The 20335-nt window shown below is 33.5% G+C and overlaps 1 protein-coding gene across 4 annotated transcripts; it reads right to left on the minus strand.

The window, feature by feature from the left end:
* Positions 1–7061: 7061 nt before the first annotated feature.
* Positions 7062–19341, minus strand: LOC114300165 (uncharacterized). Of its 4 annotated transcripts, none has more exons than XM_082880321.1 (12): positions 19211–19341; positions 18649–19108; positions 15414–15853; positions 15212–15301; positions 14884–15123; positions 10698–10913; positions 10211–10616; positions 9922–10118; positions 9502–9845; positions 9365–9414; positions 8434–8489; positions 7062–7431 (listed from the first exon to the last, which is right to left on the minus strand). In XM_082880321.1, exons 2-12 carry the CDS (start codon positions 19055–19057, stop codon positions 7372–7374), a joined length of 2508 nt encoding a protein of 835 aa, XP_082736447.1. In that variant the 5' UTR covers positions 19058–19108; positions 19211–19341; the 3' UTR covers positions 7062–7371. The 4 variants fall into 4 exon arrangements, with proteins under 4 accessions (XP_082736447.1, XP_082736438.1, XP_082736442.1 ...); XM_082880312.1 differs by having other exon boundaries at positions 15414–15847; positions 19211–19327; XM_082880316.1 differs by lacking the exon at positions 19211–19341 and adding an exon at positions 8067–8150 and having other exon boundaries at positions 18649–19199.
* Between the last annotated feature and the right edge of the window lie 994 nt (positions 19342–20335).

Here is a 20335-nt window from a genome sequence, read left to right on the forward strand (position 1 = left end):
CGCCAAAAAATATGTGACCTTCCGCGACCAAATTTGTAATTGGTCGACAAAAGTATACCACTTTCTGCGACTAACATATTTTTTGGTTGCCAAAATATAACATTCTGTGACCAATAATATTTGGTCGCCAAAAATAACGATCATTCGCGACTAATTAATATTTGGTCGCCAAATGTCATTTTTTTGCGACCAAAATTTTTTTGGTCGGCAAAAGTGGTCGCAAAATGTGTAAATTCTTGTAGTGATTTTTAATTATTGGTAGACACTTAAATTATAATTTAACACAACATCTATTATACAGCAATATATACAACATCTCTTGAATATTCATTTAAATCAAATAGCTGTAATGTTGTGTGTCAGAGGGACAAGTCAACTAAAAAATTTTACAAGACAGACAAGAAATCTGCAGCAATTTTTATATATTTTGGTTGGGATTTCTTGGAGAGAAAACAAATGAAGCCCATGTTAGATCTGCCAGCACTCAACAAACTTGTCTTGGTTATGGATTTAGAACATAAAAGCATATGCTAATACGTATTCATTGGTATTGTGTACAGTCTGTTTGAATAAAAGTTGTTCTTTACACTACTAATTAGGCAAATAATCTCGGCATAATGTAAGTATTCGAATGAATAAATTGTCATTTGTAAGAATCAATAACATTAGAATTAGAGGAATTAATTAATTGTTAATCCTAAGAAGCAATCATAGCCATGCACAAAAATAAGCTAAAATGGATACTAGTAAATCTATTTGCACAGAAACCATTCATGCAAAAGAAAAAAGAATTTAGACCCACAACCTTTTGTCTTGTCCGCGATTTTGTGAATAGTTTCAGTGTATATTTGTGTCCAGCCATTTTATGCGCTATTTGTTTGAAATCTATTTAAAATGTTGTTCATAAAGTAGTTAGGGCAAAAATATTTCAACAAGTGCTTATTTGATTTGTCTCTGGTATGTTACACAGTAAAAAAAAAGTAAAATAAAATAAAAGAAGAAGTTATCAATATCCTAACGCTCCATTTCAGCCAAAAATAATTTTTACCAAAATAATTTTTTCAAATATATATATATATATATATATTTGTGTTGGTGGTAGTATTAAGATGGAGTTGGAGATGGAGATGGTAGCATAGTGGTGAGGTAGTGGCAATGGTCGTAATGGTGGTGGTGACGGCAGTAGTCTAGTGACATTGGTAACATTTTTGTTCAGAAAATATTTTTTGACCTTTTAAAAATGAAAAAGTATTTTCTACCCAAATTGATTTTTTTTGGAGACAATTAAAAAAGAAAAAAAAAAAAACCTAGGGTTTGATCCTTGTAACAAATTAAATCTTAATATTTTAATTTTTAAAATTTAAACTATTTGCCTATTTTCTTTAACTAAAACCAACGAAAACCAACTATTTGCCTATTTTAAACTCAATGTTATACATAAAATGTCTAAAATTTTTATTTTTATTGAGTTTAATGACTAAAATATCAATTATTTCGTCGATTTTACTTAACGAAAATAGATAAATTGTTCAAATTGAAAACAAATCAAAAGTTTAAAGTTTAAATTGAAAAAATTAAAAACTCACGGTTTATTTTATTGCAATAGTCAAATCCTTCTATTTTTATTTATTTTTTTGGTTGTGATTTTCCCTTTATTTATTTATTTATTTTGTTGACTTTCATTTCAAAAAATACATAAAACATTTTTCATCCAAACAAATAGAGCGTAAGACTCTATCATAGTTAATTAACATAAAATTAAGCATAATAAACCTTTTTAGCCCAGTCTTGTCCTAATCATAGAAAATTATTTGATGATCTTGGGGTAAATTCATATGATATCCCAATTTAATTTTTATTGGCCAATATAGTGAGACTCTCAGTACTTTTTGTTTGGTTTATGAGAGATAAATATGACAAGAGTCACATATTAAATGACGTATAGAGCATTGCTAAAAAAACACCAAGTTGAAGGATACAAGTGTTGACTAGTATGCCACAGGAGGTCTTGTTTTACAAACAATTAATAGCAGAGGAAATGATTTTTATACACAATTTGTTAAGTGGCATTTCTGTTGGGATTTGTAAAATTAAATTGGTTAGTTTTTGGTGTTGGGAATTTGAGATGAAAACATGAATAAAAAAAAATGAAAAATCAAACACATACGAAGAATAAGATTTACGCGATTCACTTAAAAAATAGGAGTACGTTTATTACACTGATGTCTACCTACGATTATTATATTTTTCACTATGATCAAATAATTATAGATACAAAGATGTTTTTCTCTCTCTATAAATAGATAGAAATTAAGATAATAGGATGCAAGTGCAAAAATACAAAAATATGTTTACTTTAAATTTAGGTGCGGTTGATTAGTATTTATGAGGATACACACTACCTCGACATTTGGGCACTTTCAAAACCTTTCTAGTTTGCCCTGGAAAGCTTGAAACAAAGTTTTGGGAACATGTCTCACACTGAAAAGAGAGAAAGGAAAAAAACGAAAGTAAAATTCTTAATAAAGAGCAATATGATATGTTCTCTCGAATATATAATTGTGAAGAAGGAAGCTAGGTTGCATACACATGCATCATCAAGATTATACTTCACCACACACCCTGAGCATGTTTGATTGGGTGGATTAGAACATGGGATTGAGATTATTAATACGTGGGTCCAATTATCCTATGTTTGTTTTAACATTTTGGTTTAGGATTATAAATCTAACAAATTTGTAGGATTATTAGTAATGGGGTAGGAGTGGGATTATTAATCCAATGGATATTAATCTAATTGGATAGTGAATACCACATTCACTATTAATCTTGTGAATCAAACATGACCTAAAGTTACAGTGTCATTCTTCCAATTCCTTCGACTTGGTTCATTCAAGCAACCTAGTATACTTTACTTCACATCATTTGCGGGAATAAAAATAGTCTTTTGGAATTTCACGACACTACTTGGTGCGGGTAAAAGGGAAAATATCATACAATTTTTAGGAGAGCAAGGTCGAAGTGTAACTTAAAATATTTAATACAATTATTTCAGTGGAGGCTTTCGATAACATCAAAGTTGAAGATCAGACTTGAATAAGATAATTTCTCCAACAATTTTTGTAATTAAATATTATTTAAATGAACACTCTGTTTTAAAATAAACAGTCTTATTGCAACTACATAATTTTATATACAATTTATATATATATATATATATATATATTTTTCTGTGAGTCATTACTCAAAGCAAATTAGGTTGCCAACCATATATATAAGTCTTGGATCTTGTTGTGTATCTTGAATCATAATGGCTCCTTTTGTCTAGTTATGCTGGAGTGAACATTCAAACAGAGATAATGTAAACCCATAACTAAAATTATACAAACACAAATTTTATATTGAATAATATGGTCTTTTGTAATTTATTTTTTATTTTTATTTTTAAAGCCAAAATACCTTTAACTGAAGAGAATATAAATAATAAATTTTTAGATATAAGATACTTTACACATGTTTTTTTCAAAGAAATTTTGGTCAACAATTCGGCACTGACTCATAATTATCAAAATGTCACTAACGTGTCATTTTAAATAAGTTTTATGTACAAAATCCTAATTGTGAAAATCCTTTTTTCATTTTGAAATTTTGTTAACTCTCTGGAGAATTCCCTTTTTTTTTTCTTCGCAACAGCAATTGGAATCCGTAAAATAGACAAGGAACAAAGTTGAGGAGGTCATGAGACATTCGACGACAAGTTATGGGGATATAAAGAGATTGGGTTATGTTTGAATGTGGTGTTTTGGTGATGCATACTTGCAGGAAGCATGTCTGCATGGGTCAACACTCTTCAAACACTACTTCATACTCACAATATTGACAGATATATTCATATATATTTATACATGCATGCATGCAAGATTATGTAAAAATGTCTTTGTTCATGCATGTGTACCAGCAACAGTGACTTTTTGCATGAATCCCTTTACACGTTGAACCTATTATGTATGTTTAGACTTCAATTATCTAGGGTCCTATCTCATAATCAATAAAATTTATCTAAGTTTAATCAATTAAATTTCTATAGTTAGTAAGATTTTATTGATTTAAACTAAAAGTTAGTGAAATTTTATTCACCTTGTGCAATTTCACTAGTTTTAATTATTAAAATTGGACTGACTTCGTATTGTTGATTGACCTTATTTAATTTGACTGCATTTTGGTTAGTGAAATTTCGCAAACCACTTCCTAAGATAGTGAAAATTTAATTGACTTTCAATTTTGCAATTTTTAAGCACTCAATGAAATTTGATTATCTTCATCTAAAAGTAAAATTTCCATGTCCTAACATAGAAAAATTCAATTGACTTTCAATTTTTGAAAATTAAGCAATTATTTGATTTTTTTTTTTATTTGGAAAATGAAATTTCTTTTTGTCTCCTCTATCTATATAAGTGAAGCTGTCTCCCTTAGTCCGCCCCTTAATACTTATAAGTTAATCTGGAACAGATTTGCACCTCTAAAAGTTCAATTTTTCTATTGGTTAACCTGGAAAAATAGAGTCAAGTCAGCAGAATTTCTTCAGAAAATTGGAGTGATTCAAGCTAATGCTCCAGTCCTCTGTGTTTTCTGTAAAGTACAGATTGAATCGATCTATTATGTGTTGCTGCATTGCCATTTTTCATGGAAGGTATGGGCTGCAATGTTGAATTGGTGAGAGATGCAAGGAGCTCTTCCAAATTCTGTGGAAGCTGTACTTCATTGGTGGGACTGTGATCAATTGAACAGAAAAGAAAATTTAATTTGCAAGGTCATCCCCTTGGCAGTCTTGTGGTCATTGTGGAAACTTAGAAATGAGTGCATTTTTTAGTCTACTACACCTAAGTTGGAGGAAGTTTGTGATTTGATTAAAATTGGAGTTGCAATGTGGTTGAATCAAAGATTTAAGGATTCTCACTTCACTATTCTGAACTTCTTGACCAATCTGAGCCAAATTAGATGCAGTTTGGGGAGTAAAATTGTATTGGGCTGCTTATATAGTTCTCCCTTGTGCTTTGGGTTGATGTCTTACCAACTGTGGGTGGGTAGTGAGTTCTATTTCTTTGTTTTGTTTTTCGGTACCAACTTAGTTGGGCTCGGGCTTTCTTTTTATTGATAATTGTCAATGTGTTTGCTTGATCATTATCAATAAAATTTCCTTTTGGCTGTTTCAAAAAAAATATAATAATAATAATAATTATTATTATTATTATTATAATTAGCATAATGAAATTTCACTTCACTAGAGAGTTTTCAAAAACGATTGTTGAGAAATGTCATTGTGTTAAGTTAGCGAAAATTTTCTTTTTGCTGGAGAGTTGCTAGAAAATGGTTATCGGCGACCAATGGTGGTCACTAAAAAGTTGTTGCCAACGGTTAAAGATGGTAGTGGCAGGTAGGATTGTTGGAATAATGAACTAGACTAGGCCCCGTTTGTTTAGAGAGTTAGAGAGAGAATTGAGATTGGTAGTGAGGTGGGACCAACCACTAATATTGTGTTTGTTTTGAGAGATGAGGAGGGGATTGATAGTGAGTTCCGGATTAGGATGAGCTTCCCCAAAGGGATTAGGATGGGCCTCCCCAAAGGGATTCGGATGGGCCTCCAGGACTTGATATTAGAAAAATAGTCCGGCAGACTAGAAATTTTTTTTTATTTATTTTTTATTTTATTTTTTACATGTCGGGCATTTTGTTTTGAACATTAATGTTTAATTTTTTATATTTTTTGTTAAGTAAAAATATTATTTTATTTGTTTTATTTTTTTCTGGAAATTTTTTATTTTATTTTTATTTTTTTTAAATTTTTTTACATGTTGGGCATTTTTTTAAAAACATTAATGTTTAATATTTTTGTATTTTTTTTATTTGTTTTATTATTTTATATACAAATAATTTAACAATTCATACACTAACAATTATCATCAAAATAATCACAATTTTACTTAATCCCCTCACTATCAATCCCTTCCATTCTACATCTAAAAACAAACGGGGCCTAAGGATAGTTTTATCTAGAAAAAAATAAAAAAATAAACATATAATAATAATAATAATAATAATAATAATAATAATAATAATAATAATAATAATAATAATTTAGTACGCCTTAAGCTAGCAAACATATTTTAGTTGTTTTGAACTAATACAAATTATTTTTAGGTAAATTATGTCAGTAATCCTTATATTTTGTTCTTCGTGTCATTTTAGTCTCTCAACTTTCAATTGACTCAATCTTCACCATTAATTTTAAATTTTGTGTCATTTTAGTCCAATTGATAGCCTTTAGTGCTTTTGACGAAAAATAATCATTGAGTTTAACTCACTGAATTAAGTAAATTTATAATTTTACTCTAAAAAATATGACATGCCACTTATATGCATATTTTTCACAAAAAAATGCTAAGAATTGTAATAAATTGAATTAAATTGAAACAAAATCACAAACTTAAAGTCAAAATTAAACTAATTGAAATTATAGGGACTAAAATAACACAGACCAAAATTTAGGTACTACTGCCGCAATTTACACTATTTTTAGAGAGTTAAATAAAAAGAATAAAATAAAATAAAATAAAACCATTTGAAAAAAATGCCATGTCAAGCTCTCAAGCTTTCATTGTTCAAAAAGAAAAAAAAACTTACAAGAACTTGCGCCAAAATACATGACAGACTCGCACCTCATAAAAATGTAATTTTTTGCCACTATCCAACTAATTTGAGATTTCTTCTTTTAAATGTCGTCTAGAACTATCCGATATACCTCATGCCTCTCTTTTGCAAGGCAATAAATAAGATCGATGCAGGCTTGGAACTTCCAGAAAGTAGACTTGCATTGGACTTCTATTCCCATAACACTTACTTTCACAGGAAATTTTCTAGAAATTTACATGCATGTCTTATTAGTTCTGGATTCTATAGTTTGCATATCATGATATCAGTGAATAATATTTTATTTTTAATTATGTTATTATAGCAGCTCAAAGGCCAACTTGCTAGTGTAAACAAAAAGGGGAGGCAGAGAGAGAGAGAGAGCCACTCATAGGTTTGGTATATAAATCCATGGAACCACAGATTATCAAACACAAACAAAAGACGGGATTTAGAAAGTTGGTTTTGAAGGTAATAGCAACTATAAAGTAAAATAATTCTGTCACAAAACTACCCATCTCTGGACTGAATATTGTATATACAGACTACCAGTCACTTCCCATGACAAACCACCCACCTCCCCCGAACACAACGAAATTCTATAACCAGGTGACACCGAAGAGAGATAGAGATCTCCAAGAATAGGTTGATCTTGAAATATCATCTCTCTCTCTCTCTCTCTCTCTATCTTTTAGTAGTATGCCCGTTGGGCCGTTGGGGTAATTGTCCTCCACTGCTACCATCCTGCATGCATTAACAAGCAGATGATTAATGTTCAACGCATAAAGAGACAAGTGTTGGTCTCAAAAAAGTAGCCCTCGGGCATGTTCGGTGTGCGACATTCCAGATTTTCAAGGAAGATAGCCTATGAAGCACGGATACTTCAAAAATGGTGCCGTCCGAGTACCGAGTACTTACCGAGTGCAAATACGCATACCAGATACGCCAACTTCATGCCAGGTATAGCAATTACATTTGGGTACGTCGTGAGTACGACATGGGTACGACACTGTACGACAAGGTGTTTTTTTTTTTTTTTTTTGAGATTTATTATTTTTTTTTCAATTTTGAAAATATCAAGTAATTTATTTTCATTACCCATGAGTCATGATTTTACTCTCTTTTGCATCTTGTTTTAGACAATCAAAAAAGAAAAAAAAAAAGAATTATATAACTTTTTAGACAAACTGTTCTCTTTTTAATTTTGATATTGAAACTTTGATTTGTATGTTAGATGTTTGGCTATAAATTTTTTTTTTTTTTTTTTTTAAAAAAAATTGACGTACCCCAACTGTATCCGTACCCATACCCGTACCCTACTTTTTTAAGAATTTGCCGTATCTGTGTATCTCGTATTGTACCCGTACCAGTATCCGTACCTGCATCCGCACCCGTACTTCATGGAAGACAACAATGTTAGATCAAATATCAACCAAGACGGGGATCCCGCATCTGCACCCGTGCTTCATAAAAGACAACAATGTTAGATCAAGTATCAACCAAGACGGGGATCAAAGATCTAATAATTTAACCGGTTCATCACCCTTGGTACACTAAACAATTGTTTCGTCCAACCACAACTTCCAACTTGTAAATACTTATCAAGATCGGCCCAAATCACAAAGAGCCCACAATCAAGGACGTGAGCTCTTTTGCCTCGGCAGATTAGTCATACCTGTCCGCAGATGTGGATGTGGATGTGTGTGTGTGTGTGTGTGTGAAAGAGAGAGAGAGAGAGAGAGAGACCTCATATACAGTATAGCTTGTGTAATTCAGAACATAGGAAGGTGTATGGGAAGATCCTACAGTAAAAACATAAACTATCAGTAAAAATTAGAATTATCAGCATACAATACTAGCATTAGCATATATATCATATGCCACTCAAATGAGAAAACACTAAAAATGCTGGAGAAACAGATCCACTCAGGCAGGCTAAACAGTAACACACCAGAAAGGGAAAAACCCATGCAAAACCCGAATAGAATGCCATGTAGAGACGTTTAAAGTCATCCAAAAGGAAAGATCACAAATAATAACTGTGCTCCAATTAGAATAACAGATTGCATCAAACAAGTTCTAATCCAAATAAAAATCAATCTTTCAATTGTGAATTCAAACTTGAAATTCAAATCCTGGTGACCAAAATTTCTTGTGAAAACTCGGGTCCATGTTCTTTGGATGTCATCTTATAATGAATACAAAGTGATTGGTTGTCTATTTTACATTATTACATATTTACTTCCCAATTAGGCATCATTTTAAACAGAATTATAAAGAATTTATTGTGTTAACCCAAGCATAACAGTAGAAGATAAATTTCTGGTTCTTCCACAGTAACCCCTAATTTTTAGTATTCCCTCCAATTTTTGCAAAGTTCCAACAGGCAAGCTTATGCTTTAGGCAAAAGTTATAATTTCAGGTAATTCAAATCTTACCACATCATTCACACTCCCCACAAAAATCGCTGCAAGCAAACTACTTACTGTTTGACAACTATAATAAAGAAAAAAACCATTATGGTACTTCCAACTGCATTAAAATTTGACATCCATCAAGAAACTTGGGATCAGATTCTTTTTTCCTTTGTTTTATTTTCTTTTGGGTTTTATTTATATATGTACTTCTTTTGGCGGCTTGGGGCCTGAACAAATAAGTCAAGTGACAAATGGATTACCTGCCCCATAAGCAGAGTAACCACTGCCATGCAGCTCATGTCCGCCAGCTCTGTCAACAAGACAAGTGACAAGTATACTGATCAAATTAATAAAATTGCAACTCAAAGCGGAACATGAAAATGTGTATGGAAAAAACCTTCTCAGTGCAACGTCATATAGATTGTGACTGTGTTTCCCAACAGACCATTCAAAATATGCTGCATGAGATTGACTTTGTCTTCCAATAGCAGGCTCAAGGTATCCAGCATGAGGTTGGCCACGTGTCCCAAGAGTAGGTTCAAGGTATCCTGCACTAGATATGCTGTGATTTCCTACAGCAGGTACATGGTATCCTGTGTGAGGTTGGCTTTGTGTCCCAACAACACTTTCAAGGTGTCCTACATGAGGTTGATACCGCATTCCAACAGTAGGTTCAAGGTACCCTGAAAAACTTCGGCTTTGCTTACGAGCAACAGGATCAATATACCCAGCATGCGGCTCCTGGAAAGCAACCATTTTACATGATCAAAACAGAAAATGGATAATTTCAAAACTAGTGAATGAAAAAGAATGTTACCATATCTGCATGGGACCTTTTAGATCCAGATACAGTGTTGTATGCATGGCTCTGGCAACTAACAGCAGGTGCAACATATCCTGGTGCATATGGATTTCTGTATTCAATGAAATCTGCACAATAGTTTGGTCCTTTTCTAATATGAGGATCTCTCTCTGTCTTCTTGAAATTATTGTTTTGCCTTCCCCGCATTTTGCCTGCATATTCATGAAAGAAAAATCTTTCTCCAGAACCTTGTATAAAAGTAATCAAAAGGGTAACTAATTTAAGCCACTACAGGGTACTTTACTGTGTCTTTTCTTCGATGGCATTTCATCATGACCATGCTCAGCTCCTATCTTTCCATGACCTTTAGCCTTGAAACGTTGATTCTTTCTCTTGCGATTTGTCCTTTCCAACTTGGATGATGCTCGAACAGGTTGACCTTCAGTGACAGTTTTGGGTTTATTTGGTTTACCTCCACCAATTTCTGTCTCAGAAATAGCGTTCCCCTCTTCTGTCAACATCTTTCCCTTTTTTTTGGCCCGTTTGGACTTTGCATGACCTTGCATCTTTGAAGGTGCAGCTATGTTCTCTCTTTCAGTCTCTTCTTTCATTGATGGGACTTCACTCTTTTTCTTAACCTTAAATCCCCCACGAGTACCTTGCTTTTGAAGCCGACCCTTAAAATGAGGCTTTGCAATGTTAGCCTTAACCTGAGACATTTATGACAGGTAAAAATATTGTTTCCCTAAGCAAAGAAAAGAAAGAGAAGAAAAAAAATAACACTTCACTACCTTGACTTCTTGTCCGATATGAGCATTATTAATCCCCTCCACACAAGCTAGGGCACTTTCTCGAGAAGTAAAAGTAATAAAGCCAAAATATTTGCGTTTGCTGCCTAGACTCTGAGGTAACTGAACTTTCACAACCTCACCATACTGTGTGCAGATTTCTTTTACTTTCTCTTTATTCCCAGCATCAGTTAAGCCTTCCACATAGACAGTCTTAACCTAACAACAGGAAAATTTAAATTCGTCATTTATACACTTTCAATGATGAAATCAAGTAACTTCAAGCACTATACAGTAGATTCAATGATCTGTTCAGCAAACACAGAAGGCATCTCTTATGCTGGAAAAAACTGACAAATTTAAAAATATATCAGTTTCCCATACTTCAGTAAGACCCTTAAGAGGCACGAAAGAATTGGACCTAAAAGCTTAATTATCTTATGGAAGTATGCTATCATAATGACTTCTAGCAACCTCTCTAATATCACGAGTGTCACTACTATACACATAAATTCCGGGTCCTGCAACAAAGGCACAAAAAAGTAGCGCAAATATCTGATTTTATTAATTAAAAGGTATAGATACAATCCTATATGATCTATCCTATTACAAAAGAACAAATCCTCTGATTTGATCTCGGAAAAGGGCTGCAACCCAACAACTACAGAAAGCTTGTTGAATCAAACCAATTGATTGATTTCTTTAAGTCTTCAAACTGAGAAGCTTGAGGGAAAAGAGACTTTATTGAGGGCTTGAATAGCTTGATCTCAGTCCAAACTTCAAAATAATCTCTAAAATAAGAGCTTGAAGTTGCATCTTTGAGAGCCTTGATGCGTAGGGCGTACTTGATGTTAGAGAACGTGGAAGGATCAACATGTAGTTGAAATGCTTGATGATTCTTCAAGAAAGTATTGAGAGTTTTTGGAGATAACTTTAAGAAAAAATATTGACAAAAAGAGTACTTGAGAACTCTTGGCCAAAAGGTACTTGAGAGCCTTGGCGGATAATTGGCCAAAAGGTCCCCTTCTTAATAATAAGAGCCTCTATTTATCGTCTCAAGGGAGGGATGTTAATTTTAGTAACCCCATTACATTAGCATTTAATTAATTTAAATTTCTAGAAAATGATGAATCTGTACAATTTTGTATTTTGAATTCAAATTTCAACCCAATTTCCAACTTCTTAAGAAATTTTCACAAGTGTCCTTAAGGGACCAGAATCTCTGGGTTGATTCAATTGTCTAACTCAACTGTCAAAACAGTTGACAATTGTATCTTGGTGTCAACCATATTTCGAAATGGGTTAAGTACCACAATTTTGAAGGGACCCACATTTCTTTGAAGGCTTTGACCATCTTGACTTTAGTTAATCAAGTAAATTTTACTTATAACGATTCCGGTTTTGACCTGACCCTTGTTGTACTCTGGATTTGGGGTTTCATGGTTTTATATTGTTAGTCATATCTTGTTTTCCTTGTATTTCTTTAAATTTGGCCGTTGTGGTGTTGTTGTTGCGTTTGGAACAGGTTAGTTGCTTAGTTTCCAAACTTTTGTTGCCCAGGATTTTGCTCCTCCGGTCGAGCGGCACTTCTTGCGCTCGAGCAGGCTTTACAAACTCTCAGTACTTTTGCAGGTCTGCAAAACTACTGGGAGAGTGTATTTTACGCTCAAGCGGTGCTTTCTGCACTCGAGCGGTGCTTTCTACGCTCGAGCGGTCTCAACTCGAGCGGCCTTTCTTGCACTCGAGCGTTGGTCTATTGTCTGCAAAACTATTGGGAGTGTGCAATCTGCACTCGAGCGTCACTTTTTGCGCTCGAGAGGACTGTGCGTATATCAGTTCGCGAAAGTAACATTTTACATCACTTTTTCATATCTTTCCACTCAAAATCTTAAAGTTGAGGCCCTCTCTCTCTAAAACCTATCTTCTCTCTACATTTTCATCTAGATCTAGTTGTTTCTTTACCCAACTCCCTTTGTTAAAAAGGTAGAGCATGCCGTGAGCTCTCTTTTCATCCGAACAAAAGTGGGTTTCGGTTCATTTGAGGTTTCTCTACTCTCTCCTTGATCTCTAGCTTCGAGGTACGGATTTTCTACACTCTTCTATGAATTTTAACTTAGTTATTTGTTGATGTGTAAGAAATATTAGAACTTGAGGTGATTTTGAACAAACCTAGGGTTTTGGTTTAAAATCAAAAGAGGAGTTTTTAAATGTATGTGTTGAAATTGGTTATGTGATTAGATGTGAGGTTGTGTTGTGATAAATATATTGATTTGATACTCAGGATTGATTTTGGAAGAAAATTGAGTTTGGCCCTAAAATGTTTTAAATAGTTATTTTGTATAAATAAATGAAATTGGTATTAAAAATATGAAATTGGAGGAACTTTATATCAATGGTGGAGTTAGATATGTATTACCTCTCATCTATGGAAATTAGATAATTTATCTGTTTTAGAGATTGTATATCTGTTTAGAAATAACTATTTTGGGCTATCAGTGGAGGATAGCTATGATTGTCGTAGAAATTACATGAGGATTAAGTAAATTGAAACTAATCTCTTATCGGTTGTCATTGAATATGACTGTGTTTTAATACATTATATATGTATGATGTGTGGGAGAAGAAAGGAGATGTACTCCATGTTTGGGAGGAGAAAAGGGATGGACTCCAGTAAATTAAGTTGGCATGTGTGTCCAGGGTGAAAGTCTCGAAAACCGTGCATATACATGGGTGCCGATTCCTACGGACGAAATTTCCATAAAATGGCAAATAGATGTGTTTGTATGACAACTCTATGGATTTGAGACCCAATGAGTTGTATCCTCAGTTTGGTTGATTGAATGAAATAGACATGATTAATGAATTGAGACATGAAGCTTGGGATAGCATGGTTTTGGAAAAGAGTTGTAAATGAGTTTAAATCACGGGCATTGTATATGCATATCATACTTATATCTTTGTTAAAATTTATAGATTGTGTTAGATTGTTTCTACTAGGCTTTGGCTCACCCTATGTGGGAAAACATTTAAGGTACTGGTGATATTATTTGGAATGATTGGGAGCAAGAACTTCTCTTTTGTTGTAATTATTTTGTATAGTCAAGGGCTTTAAATGTATTGGACTTAAAGTCCATTTTTGTTGTAACCAAGAATCTACTTTGGAAAGTTGTAAGCCTTTAGAGCATTTATTATTTGTTTTTCTTCCAATTTCTATCTCATACTGTGTTGTATGCTGTAGATTCAGGGATAAGCTCATGAATGTATAATTGCATATGTCATTCTCTTGTACAACTGAATCTCATGTAATAGAAGGACTTTATACTCTGATTCTAATTGTCATTTACTTATTGTCTTGGTTGGTTTATTGTTTTATTTCGGGGCCTTACATTACTAGTACCTTTGAAGCATGGACATTTCCAGGTATTGATACTTTGGATGGTTACTTTTGCATACGTATCGAGTACATGAAACATGTCAAATTTTATCTTCTTAAATTCTAGATATATCTAGTATATACACAAGCCGTATCTTAACCTAAATGATACTTGTTTCTATATAAAGGTGAAGTTAGTTTCATTGAATTTTTTTTTTTTTAGCATGATTTTAAATTAAAATTTTGGTTTGTAAATTATTTAATATAATGACATTTAATTTTGGTTTATACCTAACTTTTGGCATTAAATGTTAATTGGAGGTTGAATCTTAACAAACTAAACCATTTAATTAATTTTTGCATTACTCCAAATAAAATATATATATATTTTACAAACGCACCCAGCCATACCCATATCCTACTTTTTAAAAAAATTTACCATACCAACGTACTCATATCGTACCAATACCAGTACCTGTACACGTGCTTCATCGGTTTTAACCAATTGGACGATGATTAAGCCATGTCAAAATTTAGGTGTCTACTGTCACAACACAGAACACTAATTAAAACAAATGACTAAGATGTCACAATTTTTGACCTAATATTAAAAATCCTAGTAGATGGAGCACCTTTCACGACGACACACCTTTGGGCTAAGTACTTCCCAAAAATGACTTGCACCCAAGCAAATTTCAGGTTCAAATGCACAAGTTTTATATAATTCATCATCAAGAATTAAAGTATTTTTGTTACCAACATATTTTTTTCAATTTATGACTTTCCACCAACACTAGCAAGACTCAGATTTCTAACCTGAGACAGAATTTCTTGATTTGGGTGCATTGGGGTTTGTGCAAAAGCAACCTTAGCACTTCTATCATGACCAAAGACAGCATCTGGCTTTCTTAGTCTTTGAAATGCTGCCATTGCATCCGAGTGGGTGCTGAACTCCAAAAGAGCAAAACCTTTGATCTTCCCTTCTTTTTGAGGATCATCTGGCAAATATATCTCTTCAATATTTTCAACTCCATAGCTTTTCAATGTTCCCAGCACCTTCAGAGGGAAAGAAACAAACGATGTCAGATCATCAATGCAAGGATGACCTTCAGTAACAATGCAAGGATGTGTATTAAAAGCTTACATGCTCTTTTGTCCATAATTTGCAGATGTTGCCCATATAAAGAGTATCATTATCCTGACTTGCTGATATTATAACGTGTTTGCCTCTCACCTTGCCAGAAGAAAAGACCACATTATTGCCATCTTAAATTAACATTTTGAAAATTATGCTTTTATTGTTCCTTTGCAAAGAAAATTTCATATTAAAAGTCAATATATAAAACCTGGATCCCTTCGTTCAATGCAGAAAGAGCATTCTTTGCTTGCTCAACAGTCACGTATTGAACAAAGGCAAATCCTCTACTCTTATTTGTAGTTGGATTCCTTACTATCCTAGCGGCTTTTATTTCCCCAAACTTTCCAAACACTTCAATCAGATCGTCCTCAACGGCCCCTTTATCCAGTCTTCCAATAAAAATTTCAAAATCCTTTTTTTTCTTCCTGTCAGTGATGTGATTGTTGATAAATTCAGCAGGCTGTTCCTCATCTTCATTATCTTCTTCATTGTCCCCGATATCTTCCTCATCCTTTCCACCCACCTCACCCCCTTCTTGCCCATCACTACGCTCATTGAGAACAGGAAAATTGTCATTGTCTACAAATGCCTCAGCATCATCAATTTGAGCAGCAGCAGTTCCTTCTTCAGATGAGTTCTGTTCTGCAACTATAACAATTACTTATTGTCAACTGATGACCCTGATCATAGTAACACCAAGGAATTGCATACAGATACACAAGTAGTTCAACATAGAAATGAGAAAAACAGTGCCAATAGGGAAAACAAGGACAAACGTGGATACACATCAGAGAAATCACATGAAGTTAAAAAGATAGGATTAGAAAACATATGAAGTTAAACAGATAGGATTAGAATGGGCACCTAATGAGTCTGCGAAACATAGTCAGGTAAACAACACAACAATAGCTGAGTGCAGAGGGTAAGCTATCACAACATCTTTATTGAATTCACCATAATTATGTCATTTGTTGTAAACACTGTAAAAAATATATTTTTATCTTTCTCATCTCTCTTCTACTGATAACACAATTTAAGAGAAGTGGCGCGAAGACAAAAAATAAGAGGACTCAACTGAAAAAGCCATGGACTGAGTTCCCCCCAATGGTGCCTCAATTGCCAATGCATACTCTTATTTCTGAAACTGTGACGGTTCATCGTTATTTTTCTTTAGTTCCAGACAGTGGCAAATTCAATAACAACAAAGCACATGTTGCTTCCATTCATTCATTAGAAGAGGCCATTGTGCAGAATAGTTCAATCAATCTAGGGTGTTGGAAGTGGTGGACTAGTTACTAAACTGACGACTGGCTTTAATTGCACAAAATAACATCCATAGCCTCAAATTCACATTTTCACACTCAACAGCCCAAGTCTCATACCACCACCAAGAAATAACCCCAATTTCTTCATTCATATAGTGTTCTTCAGCTAAGGGAGGGAAAAGAGTAGATTGGGAATTCAGAAGATGTGGAGAAATTATGGATAGTGCTTTCATCCATTCTTATTCTTGTTATAGAGCCTCACTCAACCAAGGATTCAAATAATTGCTGGGTGAAATTGCAGCCCAAGGTACAAATCATTGAGCAAGGAGAAGGAAACACAATGAAGTTAAGATAGCAGCAATTGAGTGACTCAAGTCTTCATGTGGTTCACTTCTTCTTTAGTGTAGTTAAAATTTACTCTCCCCCAAGGATAAAAGACATCTTATCTACATATATATATATATATATAATCATACTTGTAAGTATCTGAGCAAAGACTGTCCACTCTTAATTGCAAATCAATGATCTGGAACCAAAAGAAAAATCTGTGAACACTTCAAACCATTTGTTTTGTTACATATTTGTTTTCTTAATTTAAAAGCTACCTCTTGACACCCTTTTGCTTGACTAGTATAGTGCCTCCAAATTGAGATTTTAAGGTATTAGTACTACCTGAAATCTCAGCCTCAGGCCTTGAAAACATTATTATCATGAGAAATTAGGTGAATGACCTTGTCAAATTATCCATGAATCATCTTTTATTTGCTTTTAAAGTTGATTGTGTATCAATAACATTTCCTAGGCCCAATAAAATCTTTAAATTGATGGGGATCTTCAAAATTAATCCTCAGTGGAAAGAAGATGACAATCATCCGATAATAATATATTTATCTTTACTCAAAAAAGAAATTTAAGTTTCGGAAAACATCAAAATAGATGATAATTTATATACGAACACCATCATCCCGTAATCTCTTTTTTTATTTGACCTAATTCTTTGTAGTATGTGGAGCATTTCCAATTCTTACTCTCTTCTTTTATCAAACTTGAGTGAAAATTTGGTTAAGAGTTTGATCCGGTATGGAACACTCCAATCTTTACTAAAAAAAAATTCGTCCGTTTCTTACAAAAGAAAATAATTTAAAATCTTTATTATTTTTAAAATTTCATCAAATTTGAGTAAAAAGATGACGTTGAGAATTTGAAAAAGATTTTCTTCATCCTTGATTTAGCAAAATTTTTTCTCTCTCCCTATTTGATACAAGTTGAATGAAATGATTGGAGCTCATTTTAGTGCTTTATTCATCAAATTTGAAAATTGGATGAAAGAATTGGTTAGTGTTTTAAAAGGCGCTATTAGGCGAGCGCCTAAGCGTGAGGCGACATGAGGTGTAGTCTTGCGCTTCGAACAAGTCGAGACAAGGCGCAATACACAAGGCGCAGCTTAGGCGCTAAGGGCGAGGGTTTTTTTACGAGGCGCGAAGCGTGGGCTTCATGGGATTTACCTATTTGTCTACTCCAACTGTTGATTAAGTGCCTTTTGTGGGCATACCCACAGGATTCAAAACTCTTCAATATAAAATGACTAAACGTGATCAAAAGAGAGCAAAAAGTGATAAAAGATTGAATATTATGATTTATATCTTTTGTTAGATATTTCTAATTTTTAAAAGATTAAGGGCTAGTTTGGCATATACTAAATAAGTCAAAAAGTCAAAAAGTCACTATCTTATTTAAGTCACATCATCTTATTTAAATCACATCACCTCTCTAACACATCACATCAAACCCAACCCAAACCCAACCCAAACCCACCAATAAGTCAAAAAGTACACTTTTTTAGGACATCCCAAACCAACCCTAAATGTTATGTTTAAATATTATCAGAAATAGTTATAATTTTTGAAATTCTATTTATATTTGTAATGTTGAAAAGTCTGCCTATTCTATAATTTTGCTTTTCTTCTATTACTTGTTCTTCGCTTTGGTGAGGGGCGCGCCTCGCCTCGCACTTAGGCTATAGGAGAACTTATCGCCTTGGTGCACCCAGAGCCTTTTAAAATGCTGGAATTGGTGAAGGATTGGAGATGCCTTTATACAATATAATGCAATTGAATTCAGCTCAACTCTAATTTAAGAACAATCAATCAGACGCTAAGAAAAAGTTATAACCATTACCAACATGTATTCCTTCATTCTGTTCACCCTCTACTTCTTTTTCCTCAGCTGCATTGTCAAACTTGTCATGATCACCCTCCATTCTTTCTGCATCCTCCATAAAGCTCACAGGATTGACATTGACGTTCCTCTCCTCCTCCTTAACCTTCGTTTCCACTGCTGTACTCATTACAGCCTTGTCTGCATAATTTGAGTCTAAAACCCTAAGTTCTTGCTTGATTTCCACTCCGGCGATCATCAGCGGCGCCCCCTGTTCGCCGCCTTCGTCCTTCACCGCAGCAGATAGAGCTTCTTGGCCTTTGTGTTCCGACTCCGGCACTGTGTTGATCTGGTCGGCCAGACTCAATTCGAGCTCCGATTGTTTCGATTTCCATGTCGATTTCTTACGAGTGGCCGATCGAGGGGGCATGGTCTGGTGTGTTTGTTTCTCTCTCTCTCTCTCTCTAAATTCTCTCTCTTTCTACATATATAGAATGTACAAAATGTAATTATTGGCTATTGAAATTGAAGAACAAACAATGTAGGTAGGGTTTTACAGAGAAATTGAGAGTGTAGAGCTTACCGAACAAAAAATAAAACAATAGGGAGCGAATTGATTGATTTCTCCTTTTATGGTGGAACTACGGATGGCAGAGAAAATGCAAGAAACGGAGAAGAGACAAAGGTATAGAAATTTGATGTGAACGGATGGTTGTTTAAAAAAAACTTATTAATTTAAATTTATAGTAAATAAAATAAAAATGACAAATTTTTTGAATAAAAATTGGTCTAAGATCTCTATCTAATTTTTGGGTAAGAAAGGAGGTTCACAATAATATTTTTTAATGTCTAAGATTCTTCAATCTTATTTTAGGTTGTGAAATACCTAATTCACCATTCTTTATAACCTACATAGTTTTGGATTTTGGCAAGTTAAAGATTTTATTTCTGTTTTATAAGAGATTTCGTGGGAATGGACTTGACAATGGAGGTTTTGTAGGAGATTTCATAGAGATTTTGAAGGTGTTGCAGTGGATTTGACAATGGAGATTTTGTAGAAGATTGCTGCGATCGTGTATGTATTACAGTGGAATTGATTGTTTTTGTTGTGATTTCCAGTGGAATTGAATCAGGTATATTTCGATGGATATTTCATATAGATTTCGATTTTTGATTTGATTTGTATGTAAGGGCTCAGATTTCATATTAGTTTTTTGAACGTATTTTGAATTAGGTTTTCGTTTTCAATTTCAATGAATTTGAGAAAGAGGCCATCTAAGTGAAGTTGTTTTTTATTTTTGGAGTTGATTTTCATTCTCTGTTATTGATTAATTTTAGAAAGAGGGCAGCTCGATGGAGTTGATTTTGATTTTGATTTTTTGAATTCATTTTTCATTCTCTATATTTTGATCAATTTCAAAGAGTGTCTAGCTCAATGGAGTTGATTTTGATTTTCGGAGTTCATTTTTCGTTTTCTATTTTTCATTAACATGCTTATCAATGATAAGTTTTGTTCTGTATTTTTTCATCAACATGCTTATCATTTTCTGTTCTCTAAGTTTTGTTCTCTTTTTTTCTAAACATTTTTTTTTTATAATATAGAGAAAATTGTAAGTTTATTTTTTATAATCTAAGGAAAATCACAGAGAAAATTATAATTTCATATAGACATATTATAAGTTTCTAATCCAGATAAAATTATAGAGAA

Source organism: Camellia sinensis, chromosome 1 (genome assembly GCF_055761805.1).
Source record: "Camellia sinensis isolate YWXY chromosome 1, ASM5576180v1, whole genome shotgun sequence".
In the NCBI taxonomy this organism is placed as follows: Eukaryota; Viridiplantae; Streptophyta; class Magnoliopsida; order Ericales; family Theaceae; genus Camellia; species Camellia sinensis.